General features: G+C 37.9%; 1 protein-coding gene across 11 annotated transcripts in view; it reads left to right on the plus strand.

Annotated features, from left to right (window-relative positions):
* The window catches only part of dlg3 (discs, large homolog 3 (Drosophila)), a 102,031-nt gene that overhangs the window by 50,482 nt on the left and 35,409 nt on the right, over window positions 1–16,140 (plus strand). For all 11 annotated transcript variants that reach the window (XM_041990579.1, XM_041990582.1, XM_041990577.1 and 8 more), the window contains 2 exons: window positions 14,514–14,567; window positions 15,037–15,087. In XM_041990579.1, coding sequence (XP_041846513.1) covers window positions 14,514–14,567; window positions 15,037–15,087 — 105 coding nt within the window. The remainder of the gene's footprint in view (window positions 1–14,513; window positions 14,568–15,036; window positions 15,088–16,140) is intronic.

The following is a 16,140-nucleotide window of genomic DNA, read 5'->3' on the forward strand; positions in this document are numbered from 1 at the left end:
CGACTTAAAGCTTTCTGGTTCTCCAAGAGCTTTTTTCTTTTGTTTTTATCCTCCCATTGACACAGTCACACTGGTCAAAGAGCAAATAGTATTTTGCATGTAGAAAAATGTGCATGAGATACTGTAGAAGCACCAAGTAAAAACACAGAAATAAAAATGTGTCATTGGTATGGTGTTGAACAGCATTATTAAACACTGTAGTGGTGCTCAGTTGTGTCAGCTATGCCCACTTTTATAATATAAAGAGCTCTTCAAGTCCACAGCTTCACTGTCCATAGACTGTTGCTGCTCTCTGAGAGCCAGCACATCCTGATCAGCCTGCTTATAAAACCCAATATGGGCCATTGTGGATTAATGCTCACCATTAAAATGTCCAATTATGTAATCTGTGAAATCCAAGGCCTGCATATGTTCACTAGGACATCTCAGCATGCGGGAGTCAGGGAGGGGAGGAGAGAGGCTCTCTGAATGACGGGAGTGATGCAACACCAATTCATGCTCTCAGAATTCAAGAAAATGTTTTTGTGTTATTGTTTTTGATTATTCATTCACAAGCTGAATTTCTTCAAAGTCATTTACATTTAGTGTATTAGGTCTTAATTTATTTGTTTGGTGTTTTTTAAAAAAAACAAAAACTAAAAATTGAGTCTGTTGATGCAAAAAACTTGCTTTAAAGTTGTGTGTGCCAACACTATGATTATGTCATGAAATATGGCATCTAATTGTTTATCCTAAGAAATTATTTCAGTAAAAATAAATCCTCGAGGAAATTAAATAACTATTTCAATCTCCTGATGGTATTTGCTTGCTAAGCTTCGTGATTCAGTTGTAAGACCGCTGTATTGGATTTCAGTTTGTTTGTGGGTGAAGAGCGGCTTGGTGTGTTATGTTACAGTTTCATCAGGAATATTTTTTGTTGTTTTGTTTTCGTGTATGCTATCAAACAGCTGCTTGGAGCCTTTTACTGCTGCAGCTTTTTATTGTCATTATTTAATCTTTATCTTGTAAAATGGTAGAAAAGTTGGGAAAATTTGCATCATTTTATAAACAAACTGTGGAAAATGTTTTTTTTTTATTACAGGTGGAGCCATTTTTGAACAAGGATATGCTACTATCCAAACAATATTTGCTGGGTTAGCTTAATTTAGCATAAAGACTTGTTAATAAACACATTTTCTTTTTGCAAAGACAAATTAAACATATAAAATATAACAAACGTCAGGCTAGCCATGCCCTCTGATTCTAAACTTTGGGTTTAACTAAGTTACATCCTATTTGACATAGCTTCAAATTTGACTGACCAATATGTGTTGACTTATTCAACTTTTAGAAAGAAGTGAACTCCTATATAGCTTGATCTGTCTTCATAGCTTTGTACCTGCAGCATAAGACAGGATGCAGACAGTTCTCCATGTGAAATAGTGGCGGTGGAAATAAAAGTAGCCAAAGTGCAACAATGTCCCTGGAAATGTTGGAAACTTGTTTGCAATAGATTCTTTACAACAGTACGTTGACAAAAAAAGTGACGCAAAACCTACTTTAAATCATTTGCAACGTTGACAGAGGTTGCTTGGCAGCCAAATACAACCAGCCAAATGGATGGTATTCTTAAAATGTCCTATTCCCTTGTGCTCCTTCGTGGAAGCTGTTTAATTTGAAGCTCTCTAATCGTCCTATCAACACATTTTAAAACTGAAAACTGTTGTTTATCTTAACTCTGTTCATTTGTGTTCTAATGACTGTGAGCCATTACATTTTGTCTTTATACTCTGTCCAACACAACAGGTTTGTTGTGTTTTGACAGCCAGCTGGTATACGGCATTTTATCACAGGAACCCCTGTTAGAAGTCTTAGCACATTAAAGCTTTGAGTGTTTTCAGTGTGTCATCTCTGCAGTTCAGTAAGATGGCTGCTCTGATCTTGGCTAAGCTGCATTCTTTAGGGAGACAGTTTGTCTTGTCTAAGCACAACCTGAGGTGGGGTGGGGGGAAGGCAAATCTGGACCCCTCCACAGGAGGCAAATTGATTTGGCAATCATCAAAGTGCTACAAACATTTAAAACAATGCCCCGTTTTTTCCCTCTGCTGTTTGGCGCTAAATACATCAGCATATGGATAAATGTGGTCATGTATTCATAACTATCAGAGGGAAACTAGAGGCACGGTTCCTGTTTTGTTGCATCGCCTGTTGTCCTACTTACTGTAATTTTTCACCACTTTCAACACCTACACTTTTTGTGAGCCAAAACTCAGGCAAGGGTAGTGAATGGAGAAATGTGAGTGTGTGGGCGTTCCCGAGTGGAGCTTATCGAGGAGCATGAAACCTCAACCATGACAGTAGGATCTCTGCTTCTGTATGTAGGGATAAGTTTTAGCCCCAGTGGCATGTGGTTTTCATTGGCCTATAGCTAAAAGTTAGTTTTGTTATACCTTCTATGTTGTCTTTAAAGTGGATAAGGGCTCTGAATTTTGTTTCTGTACTGAAGTTTATTTAATGTTTCATAATTTTTATTCTAAAATATTCTAAATTGTTGCTTATTATAGTCCAAAACAATTGTCTCTTTTTTAAATTAGAAAAGATGCGACTATATGAGGAAAGTCTTGTGAAATTAAATAATGTAAAAATAAAATGTGAAGGGTTTAAGAGTAGTTGTGGCCTTAAGAGTGTAGTGTTGCAACATTATAGAGGTTGTTGAAGCAGGATTGCACTAAATGTTTCAAAGTTATAATGCAAACCCCCCCCCCCCAAAAAAAGAAGTAAGAACGAAAGAAAGAAAAGTCTAAAATTGGAACCGTCTGATTGCAGCTCAGATTGTGTTCTGGGAAGGAATGAAGGAAATGAAGATGAAAAAAAGATAAGAACAGCATTTGGTGTTTGATAATACTTTGTTTCAGATTGTTCAGTTTTATGTGGTTTTGCTACTCTGTGAGATACTTTTGTGAGGAGAGCGAGTATTTCACAGAGGAACAAATAGACAGATTAAGACAATTTTAATTAATGGTCAACTTTTGTGTTTAATATGGTAAATATATTTTTATATAATAATTGCAGCAAGTGACCTTATCTCATATATGATATATATCTATATATATAAGGTTAATATAGCCACCAGGTCTGAATAGCAAACCAAAAAGGAAGTGCCGTAAAATTTATTCCCAACATGACCACCAGGATGTGGCTCCAAAGATATCTCATGCTTAAATAGACTCCAAGTCCAAAGACTTCTCCAATTAAATATTAAAGTCTGTTAACTGTCCACAAGTCATTGGGGTGTTATTACCCAGCCTGACTCTCTCTGATCATTGTGCTATTGGTCCCTTTTAAAATAGTTATGTAATTAAATAGATTCTTCAGCTTTACCTTCTCATTCAAATATAAACACTTATGCCTTCATAACAGCAGTTAATTTACCAGTGGGCAATGTCAAGTCCACAAAGTCTGGAGATAGTAGGGAACATGAGACCCAGCTTAGTCCTTGACATAAAATTAAACAGCACCTCTGAAGAAATGGAGATTTTACAACATATTATGTAACACATAAGTAGTAAACTGCCTAGAATCTATTCAGTCAAAAACTACAACAAAATCTACTTGTGTAAAGGCACATTTTTGTTCTTTAAAGAAGTGCTACTGATTTTCTTAGTGAAGTGCTAATTTGGCATCCATCTTGCATCCTACCTGTACTCTGAGCTCTCCCTAGTCACTAAAAGTCAGTCAAAAGTTGACTCTTGCTCTGTTTCTTTCTCTTTCTTTTCCTCGCATTCTCCAATAATGTCATCATAGGTTTCTTTGATGAATCATCCACCATAGGTGTTCATAATAGCCAGTGAGTTGATATCCAGTTGCTGGCGTGCGCCATGTTTGTGTAAAGTGATGCTGTGTCCTGGAAAAAAAAATTTTGCGGTTTCTCAAAATGAGTCAGAAACACGTATTTTTAAGGTGAGAAAGTAACATAGTGCTACTTTAAACTATGTCTTTAGACCAGTGAGATGAGATACCTTAATAACTGAGCTTTAGATTTAAACTCAGGTTTACTGGTTTCCTCTCAAATTATTTCTATGCAAATATCCTCATTCCAAGTTATGCCAAAAATGTTTCTTTTATAGAGTAAGATTTGTTTTTTGCTTCCAGGTTAGAACATAATATTTGACTGAGTTTCAGTAGATGAGATGTAAAGTGAAGCTGTTCACGTCAAGTCTCAGTTCATTTGTATTGGCAGAAATGTATCAACTCACATGGTTTTGTAGTCTGAGCAGTACATGAAGCTAGACTATTAAACATCTTCATGTACAGCAACACCAGAGGGGTTTTCCTAACTTTAAACAGTGAAAACAGCATATTTACAGAAACCAAAATGAATCCATTTTACAAGTTTCCAGCACAGGTACCGTCATTGTGTTGAAATGTTAAAATGGCAGCAGTTAGTTGTGTGAGATTCAAAAGGATGTAAAACACCAGACATCAGCTGTTCTGCCAGCTTAGCAACAAAGGGTACCAACTAGTAAAGAGTGGTGAGCTAACATCCTGCAGTGACCTCTGATGTAGAGGAAGAAGTGGGGGTGGGATTATGTGAAGCATACTGATGACACTCTCACATGACAGCATTCTGCAGCAAGGAGCTTCACCACAGCCACGAATGAGATAACTAAGCAGAGGCCTCGCTGTGTGACCAGTGACTGATGTAAATGAACGGGACAGTAATAATTGTATCTGGATAACAACTGATGATTGCGGACTGTTTATGTGATTGCATCTGTATGACAATCAGCTGTTGCCATGAGGGGGACTACAACTAATTCTGTCACTCTGTTGTTCCCAGCATTTGAAAAGCAGCGATGACTCAACCAGAGGAATAACACTGAGACACTACTTGTTATGCTGCTGTTTATGCATACACAGTACTTCATGGCAAGTAATACTCATAAGCTGTGTAGTCAGTACATATTTGGTAAATCATTTGGTAGATCAGTGTGCAACAGCTGCACTGAAGTCAAATACCTAAAGGACTGTATTAAGCTAACATTTGATTACAGGTTTTCAGCTAAGTGAGTTTAAGTTGTTAAACTCAGCATCTTAAAATATAACTATTGCTGTAAATAACACTGATCTAAGGAAACTTATCAATTTTTAGAGATCACGAGCTCCAACTCGAATTTGGTGGCACATGAAGTACAGTGGACCTCAAGGGCCATGTCAGTCTAGTAAACAAACTGTTAAGGTTTGAATTGCCAGGCAACTTGTTTTATGATTATAATTTATTTATCTGCCTAAACCACAAGATAACATTTGGCCCTTTGTGGGTGTTTCAGCTCTGTCCCTCTTTGTTCCAGAGAGTTGTAACTTGACTGGCTCTGTATAATGTATATGATGCATATTGTAAAAGGTTATCTAATTTTTTTATACACATCAAAAGGAAATTTGGTTAATCTGATAAAGCAAGCAACACCCGCTGTCCTCACATACCCGATTCAGATGATCACTTCAAACACGTCGCCAGAATTATTTACATTCTGGTCATTTTTCACAAAAAATTCATAATAAACATTTAAATTTGGCACATAACACTAGATGCCACTTCATTGTAAATCCTAAAAAAATATATCAAATCATGATAAGTATGGCTAAACTGTTTTGTAGACTTTTCTAGTTTTTAATTGTATATCTGGAGACATAAAATGCCAGCTTTATAGATTAAATCGAAAATAACACCCTGAACTAACAGATTTTTCAATTATAGTAATTTTGATTTTTTATAAAAATCATCTTTTTTTTTTTTTAATTACCTGTTTTTTCCTCTAAGACATATCAAAATGGCCACTTGCTGTAGCCCGTACTGCATGTGAAAGACGCAAACAGAGACACGCTGTCATGTTCAGACCTGAGTGGTTGTCAGCAGACTTGTAGGAGGCCTTCTAGAGCAACACTGTTTTGACTATTTGTTACAACGGGTACTTTTCCTCTGTGGCTGCACTTGTGAAGGTCAAACTAGCCAGCTCTGATCTAGAACTGCTCAGCATGACAGAGAGGTAAGCCAGAGCATGCTTTTGTAATATTACATAAAGATGAGGAGGGAGCGCTGCTGACAGCTGTGACGGGCTATTAATTATAGTTTCATGGGTGTGCGTTAGGAGGGGGGAGATGGAGTCAAAATGCTCAATCATAGCTATCAAATGTGAAAACTTTAAGCTTTAATGGGGCTGTTTTATGAGGGAGCTAATTAATTTCTTCATTGAAATGAACGCTGGCATTATAGAAGGAGAAATGGAGCAGTTGACCTTTACCACCACATTTTGTTATTCTGCCTTTGTCGCAGACATTAAGTTTTGACAATGACTGCCGGTGAAACATGTCTCGCTGTCATGTGTTCATACTTCTCAAATTCATCCATCTGTCACTTTTTTGCTCACCTCGCATCTTGTGTTCCTTCTTCCCTCTGGCATAAGGGGTTCAGCGTGAAAAAGATGTTGGGTGCATGGTAATTGAGTAGTTATTGATTGGACTGCAGCGTGGCCTGTGAGAGGCCAATGAGAACTGAGGATTAGAGCAGCACCACTGACTGCATCTCACATCCCACATGCTGCTGGAAAACATAAATGCAGTACAGCTAAAGACATCTGACTTTTTAGACAACATAAGCATGTCTTAAGCATTATTTTCTCTCACATTGACTATTAGTGCTGATTTTATGCTCAGGAAGAGTTTTCATCAGCACTGGCCATCATTTGATTGACTTAGCACACCGTCTGAGTCAGGTTGACTGTCATATTTGACTGCTATGTCACCACTGGAGATTCAGCTCCCATGTCAGCATGCCTTGGTAAAAGAAGAGCTGATATGAAAATATTTGCAAAGGAGGAAATGGTTATTGCCTTGTCAGCATGCCGTCACTGTTCGCATTCTCAACAGTCTTGTTCATCCTCTTTTCTCTGCTTATGATGAAGTTAAGGGTTTGAAAACAGAGGTTATCCTGACATTTCACGAAGAAAGCTAAAGTTTACCTTTCCTAAGGTTTGACATTAAGTGATGGAAATCGGGCTATTTCTAGCTTGCCTGAGCTTTCAGCTCAACTCAGCAAAAAGAATTAACATCACTGAAAGATCTCAACTTATGAGGATAAAGCAAACAGGCTCCCTCCTCGGGCTCTGGGGGCTGTTTCCAAAATTCTCTGGGTCATTTTTTTTCTGTTCATGTCTGAAGGGAAATCAAAACTGCATATAATAATAAATTATTATAATTACCATCAAAACTATAGTCATAAGACTTTGATGGCCCCATCTGTATTAATGGTGCATTCCAGTTGTCCTCAGAAATCTGGAATTATGAGGAATTTTTGCCGGAAATGATGAAGTGATATTGTTTTTCTGAACGGCAAATTTGTAATGTTAAGGGGACCCCGAGATTCCTAAAGTAAAGATGGCTGCGCCCAGTACCATTTGTAGTCCATTGTTTTCTTTATTAAAATCCTTTATGTATATATATATATATATATATATATATATATATATATATATATATATATATATATATATATATATATATATATATATATATATATAGTGTCTTTTAATTTTCTAGTGTAAAAGCAGTGAGTTGTTGTTACTGATAATTCTGTTGTTACGACGGGGTTTTTTTTTTGTGAATAATCACATCAATATGTGTGGTTTATTCATCATTATCACCAAAATTGGCTGCTGTTCTCATGGTGTTCATTTTTACAACATGTTTGTGATTTTGTAGTTTTATACAACATTTATAGATGCTCACAAATTGACTGTTTTAGAGGCGTCCATTTTTTCCAAGTTGGAACGCCATCTACCTGGTAATGACATCACCAACGCTCAACCAATCAGAATCCTGAGACAACTGAAACAAGTGCTAATAGCCAAACAATGTGGCAAAAAGATTGTGTTAATGATCAGTGTGGTATTAAATAACCAAAAATACTGTAACTGAACACCGAAGGAAGTGGGCTCCTATTGTTCTTATAAAGCATTAGCCTCATAGAGCTCAGTGAAGGCATTAAAGTCAATAGAAGGAATGCAGCGACCTCAGATATAAACACACGATCTTTGCTGTACAAGTATTGTTTAAAACTTTGAATTCTTTCACAAAAATATATTTCCTTAATGTTGGCTTTGTTTTGATGCCTAATTAATAATGATTTTTAAAAAGTGTGTGCACTTTTTGTCTTTGCTTTTAAGCTACATTAAGAATATATAAATAAAAGCTAAAGAAAATAAATTTTCACTATTTCAAAATGTTTGCTCTCTTACAGAAAGGTAGATAAGATTAGAAAAGGCAAGGTTATTTGTATAGCACAATTCTACGACATTGAAGCATCAGAAAATAAGTAGCATCATTTAAAATTAAAAACAAAATCGAAAGGGAAAAGAACATTAGATAAAAACAATATTGAAAACATTACCAAGTTTAAAAATTCAAGCTTAAAAGAAACAGTGTAGATTTGGACTTTGAAATGAAAACTGTTAAAATGCAGCAGAGAACAGACGGGTCTTTAACCTGGATAGACTTTAGTCTCTGTCAGTGTTTCAGCTGATCTGAGGCTTTCTGGGAGTTTGTTCCAGACGTGTAGAGCATAGAAGCTGAATGCAGCATCTTAATGTCTAGTTCTGACCCTGGGAACTGATAAACGACCAGATCCAGATGATCCAAGGGGTCTGGTAGGTTCACACTGGGTCAAGAGTCTGCTGATGTATTTTGGTCTTATACCATTCAGAGCTTTATAGCCCAGCAACAGAAATTTAAAGTCAGTCCTGCGACGGACAGGCAGCCAGGGTAAAAATTAGCTGAACCACTGGGAAATCGCTACCCTCCTTTGGGCAGAACGTACAGTAGCAGACTATCACATAATCAGAAAATGGCTAATCTCACTATCTCCAAATAAAACAAAATTCTCCCATAATAAAAAAAGTATGTTGTTATTTTTACTTGCTGGGTTTGTAATATCAAACAAACATACCTGCAGTGTAAATCAGCTGTACACCTGCTGTTCAGCACATTTGTTTTCATTCTTTTCCCTTTAATCTTTATAATATGCAGTTTGTCTGCCTTGCAAACAGATGCACCATGGTCAAATCAAAGAGACTTGTCAACTGATGCATGTGTCACATGATCAACATTTACGTCTTGAAACACATAAGAGATCCTGAATATTCATTTAAACCAGGCTTCCTAACTATGTCAAAAAAGATGTCATTTTTAATCATCTTCTGCTTCCATTCTCTTAAATGCATGTCATAAGATCACAACACACACATTCATTACTTCTAATGATTTGAGAGCAACGTTGTTAGCTTGTGTGCATCTGAAGGCAGTGAGGCACATCCACTCTGTGGCCAGGAGTGTGTGAGCACAGAGCCGCATTAACTGCAGTGAAGCAGCAGTGAGAAGCCTGAGAAGTGATGCGAAGGGAGGCAGCCAAGCAGGCTTTCTGGCCAATACTGTGCAAGCACTGGTTGCCATGGGAACACATTGATTATTTAACAATTTGGATGAAGCCTCTGCCCTGCACTTGCCAAGGTTCACTGGGAGTCTTTGTAGCTTTACTGTCCTGAGGGTCTGCAGCCAAGTGAGTGTTATGTGATGCAATGCCACCAGGACATGATATACAGTACATGCATGGTGATGCTGAGAGACAAGAGACATGCACACAGTCTTAACTGAGAGAAGAGCAAGATGATAGATTGATGAATAAGGAACTATTATGGACAGATGGGTGAATGATCCTTGGGAGAAAGAAAGCACAGTAGCATGTGCGTTTTCATCACTCCTGGTAGTCAGTGGGGACTTGTAATGATCTCATGCTGAGGAGGCAGTCTGGACTTACTGTCATTGTCTGTACATGGTGTATCAACATGTCTGGTGTGCTCTCGTGCTTCCATTTGCTTTTTAGCCTTGGGTCGTCATATAGTGTTGTGCCAAAGCTTCTGTAATACTGCAATGAAAGAAAAACTAAAAGGAAATAACTGGCATATCTGTTAGTTTCTCTTTTGGGGTAACTCAGTTGGCACATGATTGTTATTTGGTGGGGAAAAATACTTGTTAAAAGAAGCTGGAAATGCTTGCAGGATGCATTGTGATCGGATCAACTGGCCTTCATTTTGATTGGAACTCATCCAGCTGCCATCTGCTATGACTGCATTATTAAGACCAACATCTGCCTTGGAAATTAAAAGGTTGCCTTAATCCACCTTGTCCTGATAACTATCAAGACTTTCTTCTTGCTTTAGATGAAAATACGTAACTCCCATCTATAGCATTTTTTTTTATCCAGTAAATGCTGTGTTTGTAGAAGTCTGCAACATCAGCTTAAACAATATGTGAAGTAATTTTTTTTTTATTTTCTTTGAGGGATCATTTTAGTCATTTGTCTGATTGTCTGCAAAGGCAAAGGCTCCCTGCAATATGAAAGGAATTTGTAGTCTTAAGATTTATGGAAGGTATTTCCATTAAATCTAGTAGATATACCATGTTAGAAATTATTTTTGAGATTTTTGATCATGGAACTGGTGCATACCAACAACATGCTCAAAAACAGAGATTCAGACTTTATGTAACAGTTTACCCTACCTGCATGAACTTAAATTTGTGTCAGCCTAGGATCTGCAGTGTATCAACATGTTGAAAAACAGGCATCAGACTTTATAAATCGAACTGCAGGAACTAGTTTTGTCAGCATGCAGGTAGGAGTTAACTTTTCAGTTCTTAACAACCTTAAACTACTTATATGAACAAGGATGGATGCAACTTCCTAGACTGAAATATGAAGCCAGTGCAAAAGTGCTTTAAACAAGACCTATTGTTTAAAAGTCTATGGGGAAATTACCATACTTGTCCTTTGATCTGCTTCTTAAGTAAAGACTTTTAGAACAGCTCAAAGTTGCTATTTCCAAGTGCATTTTAAGGGAAATAGGAACTTTACAAGTCCTTTGACACTGGATTTCTAAAGTCCAGTTTGAGAATGTTTCTGTCCAATTTCAAAGGAGCAAGATTGTGACGGACAAAATGATGAACTCAAGGCTTCAAAACGGGAGTCACAGTGTCTTTATCCAGGATGATTCCTGGCAAGGGCAAGGTTTATCTAATGAGTGTAATATTAATCTGTTTGTAGTTGAGAGTATTTTACTTCAGCAGAGTCAGCTATGAGCAGCAGCAGCTGTGGCAGAGGTGGGCATAGAGGAGTGGATAATATGCACATTCACTATCAGATATTAAATGAGGACTTTACAAATCCTTTACTTCTGTGTTTATAAAATCTCTGCAGGGGAGTTTAAGAGGTGATATATATATTTTTTTACTTAACATAGACTACAGTCTCAGTCATATGTGAAGTCCAGCAGTTTTGGCACTGTAGCTCGCCTGTAATCTTTCACAGCCCTACTCTCGATGCTGCCTGACCCACATTCACCTGAAACACACCGCCAGGCATTCTCATTCCCTCGTGGGTTGACATCAGTCTGGTAAATAGTAAATGGTCCACAATTATGAAGTGTCTTTCTAACCTTGTCTTACAAAATGCTTTACAAGGTGTCCATTATTCATACTCATATGGCTCCTCTGATTAATATACAGTACCAACCAAAGATTTGGACACACTTCCCTCCAAACTTTTGACTGGTACTGAATGCACACACTTCTTATAGTGATGTCTTTTGTTGGTCCTTCTCTAAGAGACCATTTTAGTACAGCCTCCAGTGTATGTTATAAGCCTCAGTGGTGGTCAAATCTCATGGTCTTTAATCTACTTTCTTTTAGCTGAATATGACAGAGGTGAGGCATAGGCGGGAGGAGTAATCCAATCTAATCCAAGTTGCCTGAATTTGTTGCCAAAAATTTCAACAAACTCCTGTGGAAATGAGTCATATTGAGATTATCTTGCATTTTCCTTTTTGTTTGCATGTTATGTTAGATTTAGATAGAGGGATTAAGCAGGGAACCGAGGTCAGGATGATGTTGCTGTATCTAGATTCAGTGATCCCACCAGGCTGCACTTGTCCATTATGATTGTTACAATAAGCACTGCAGGCATCATACTGCAACAGGTGTGTTTTGTCACATGTAGCCTCAGTAGTGGATTCAATAGCTTAGTCTGTCAGTCATCCAGGGACAACAGTGGCCTGTATATTCCCCTGTGTTGCCCTGAGGCAGTGTTTCATCACTTCTTGTTGTATCAACCTGGTTTCATGGTTCTCTTTCACAACAGCCTACCACTATCATAACTGTCACCGGCTACACTCCCACTTTACTGATAATGACACAGTTAGTCACTTGTGGGATTTTTGGGAGTGAGATAGGGTCTAAGATGAAGCTTTCATCACAAATATGCAAACAGAAGCACAGACGTGAGCATCTGTTAGTCCATATGTAGATTACAGCAAAGGCCTGATTGTGCTGACTTGGGGAAGAGCTGCAGAGTCATTTCAAATCACTGCTGAGTGAAGCAGGTCAAATCTACAACTCCTATTCGTCTGGAGAGCAGCTTTCACTATCAGAAAACTCAACACCCAGAAGTATAGAGGGTTGGAGAAATGATGGACATCTTGTGATGAGCTGATCTGAGGGTCAAATCTTTAAAAATGTGTTTCAAGTTGCTGTTGCACAGGAAAGGTTGTCAGAGATACATGTAGCTTGTTTGAAAACCTACACAGACTTTCAGTTCATCTCAAGTAGTTTAATTTAACAGTAAAGAGAGCAGCTGTTTTTTTTTCTTATTTTCTGAATTATGGTTATATAAAAAGGGAAAATAGCATATTACAAAACTGGCATAATTGTATTTAGAATTTCAACAACAGGAAGTAGTTAAATTGTCAGGAGGAGGAGGCAGATTCAAATTAGCGAGATCCCCAAGTTGAGCTGTCAGAGTCGTCTCACTAACACAACTCAATCAAATCAATAAAAACTAGACCAGTCAACGGGCTGAACGAAAGGATGACCATCAAACTGCTCCTAAACCAACCAGCATGCCCGCACCTTTGCTTTTACCCTGGCTGCTTTCTGTCTTTGGTCAGTCTGCAAGGCTGAAGTGTGGACAGAAACACCAGGTGGCACAATAGAGCCAAGCTGGGAGGTTAATTGCACTGTGAAACCTCATATGTAGCATTTAATTTAGGATTGAGTTGGTTTTTGCATGCTGCTTGATCCTTACAGTTAATACATTTGTTCTTTATCAAGTCTTTAAAGAAAAAAGAAGTAACATGGGGAGTTTTCAATGTGTGCCCAAATAATTTTTATGACTAAAGGAGGAGTAAAATGAAATATAAACTACAAAAAAGTCTTTTTTCAAAACTAAACAAAAGGCAATAAAAAGGGATATGGGTTAGTAAAAATACAGAAAATTCACTGCCAATAGAACAAGAGCATTTGTACTTGAGATTTTTTTAAATGAGTACAATTTTCTAGCCTCAGACATCCACAGGTAACTTGAAATGGAAGTAACTAGAGGTGGTTGGTGCGGAATGGCTGCCACCTTTCTGTGAGTCTACCCCAGGGTGTGGGGTAGACTCACCGTGGGGTAGACTGTGGCTACACATGTAGCTTACCATCACCAAGTATGGTTGAGGAGTGAATGAATAATGCAAACATTGGATCGCGCTTTGGGTGCCTTGAAAAGTGCTATATAAATCTAATCTTATTATTATTATTATTATTGTTGTTGTTGTTGAACAATTAAAAGCATGAATAAAGCTCATTTCAGTGTAACAGTGATACATCAGATGTGTTGTTTTTGTTTTTAACAAATCAAACAATAAAATGATTTTCTGACATTTGACAGTAACATCAGTAAATAAACTGCTTGTCTACTTTGTCACTGTTAATAAACACATGTCCTTTTTATTTTCTTTAGTTTATATTAACAGACAAAAGCTGACTATCAAAGGTGTTAGATTTTTAACATAACTGAATTCATTCCATTGAATAATTGGTAATTAGCATAAACTGCTAGATAAAGTGGTGTATCCTTATACCAGCATGTACTTTTATAGGTTAACATTAGCTCATTCTACGTGCTAAGTTGAAAATTGTAGATGAAATATACATGTTATGATTTATTCTTCTATTAAGAAGCTGTGTGATTCTGTAAATCCTGCTATATAAACTTCTGTAAGTGTTCACTAAACCATAAAAACAAGCACTTTCTATGTGATACTACATGGTGTTATTTCTCAAGGGTGTAAAGTGAAAGTAGATGTGGGATAAACGTATTATCCCAACAGCTGAAACACAAGCTGTTTTGTTTTATGAGGTGACCGCAGGATGTCTGGCTGTGGCGGTTAATAAGCAGTGGTCTCTCTGCCCCAGTCCTCATTCTCAGTCCTCACACCTTTTAACACCCCCCCTTCAACTCGTCCCTTCCCACATTCTCAGTCCCAAGGAGACTTGCTGACTGTTCCTATGACATCCACTGCTCCTGAGCAATTGTGTGTGTACTTCATCACGTCTGTGCACCGCCAGCCTCACACACTGAGCTAATGTGTATCTCTTCATATTCACAGGCCAACCCTCCCCCCATCATTGTCAACGCAGACTCACTAGATGCAGGCCCTTATGTAAGTATCTGCTCCCACTGTCTGTACAGTATATATGCCTCTCGTTTCCACTTCCTCTAGTGCACGAACTTGTTTGTCGGTTTGTGTGTGTGGATAGGTGGATGAGAAGGCCTCCTCTTAGTAGCAACTTGCTGTTCACCATGTGGATCAACATCCATTAATATTGAACCTGTTGTAGAGAATGTGCATTTTGCTGTGTCAGTGTATATGCACCTTTCATTTTTAACAAATTAGAAATTTGTGGTAGATTTTTTTTAGTTTGTAAAATAATATGGTGAATTTATATTCTCCATATTTTGACAATAATCCTATTTTTCACGGCTATGTCTGCAAACAGGTCTGATTGTATAGTAAAGGATTTCGCTGTAACATTTAAATGCTTCCCCTTCTTTTTCCCTGCAGTATTTTTAGGAAATGGCATCATTTGTGCTCAGTGATGTAACTAACCATTATGTTTTTATTTTGACAGGTAAATGGCAGTGATGGGATGTATAAATATGAAGAGATCATCTTAGAGAGGGTAAGCTTTTCCTCTTGTGTCTTTTTGTATTATTTATTTATTTTCAAATTTTGCATTTTGTCATCTTTAATGGATTTTCTGCATGAAGGAAGAATTTTTTCCCACTAGGTGGTAGCAAGCAGCTCATTCATTACTCACTGAGCTTAACAAACCTGAATACCTCTGACAAATCTTTCTCTCTGTAAATGAAGGAGAATCGTATGTTAAAGTATATGTTAAGCTGTAGCTGTAACATCATTGCATTAAGAGAGTCTTAGATGTGATGGCTCATGTGAGTAACGGTGCAGAATAACAGCAGTGATGCATGGCTTTTTACATAATCCTGAGGCACATGTCATCAGCAGACGCCAGAAATGTAAAGTGCTCTCCTGTTCAATTGTTCAGCAGGCACCACTGCACTTGGCAGTGGTGGTTCAGCCTCTAGTGGGGGATCGAGCTATATGTTTCTGCTCTCATTATTCCACCCACGTATAGATGCACCTCCGAACCCTCGATGGATGCACAGTGTCTCTCTGCCCCTTTCACTCTAAGTGGCATTTCTGCTTGCAGAAAGCTTAAATAAACTATGCGAAGGCACACTTTAAAAGGTCTGTGGGTGTGTAACATTGGTGGTGAGGCCCAGTGTAGACTACTCCTCTCGGCTCCGGAGCAGCGCACTGGGAGGCCTCAGCCTTCCTCTGTTCTAATTTGTTGTGACTGTCGCTCATTAATTATAGAAAATAATAAAGTGAAGTCTTTTCTCAGCTGTCTTGTTTGCTGCCTGTCTCTGCGGCCACGGCTGTCAGTTGCAGCAGTGTGCCTGGACCCACTGGATCCAAATGGGGCCTGTGTAATCTCAGGGATGGGAAGGGCAGGAGGTGGCAGTGTCTATCTCCTACTGAGTCGTTATATCATGCAACAGAAATGGTCTTTCTGAACTTCAAAATTTATTTTCTTATTTATGTAGGTAGGTAGGTAGGGAATTGCTAACACTATTACATCTATGTGGGTTAATAGAACATGTGGGACATATTTAACAAAGTGATGTCTAATCTAATCCATGACATTCCTATT

This window comes from Melanotaenia boesemani, chromosome 7 (assembly GCF_017639745.1).
Source record: "Melanotaenia boesemani isolate fMelBoe1 chromosome 7, fMelBoe1.pri, whole genome shotgun sequence".
Classification (NCBI taxonomy): Eukaryota; Metazoa; Chordata; class Actinopteri; order Atheriniformes; family Melanotaeniidae; genus Melanotaenia; species Melanotaenia boesemani.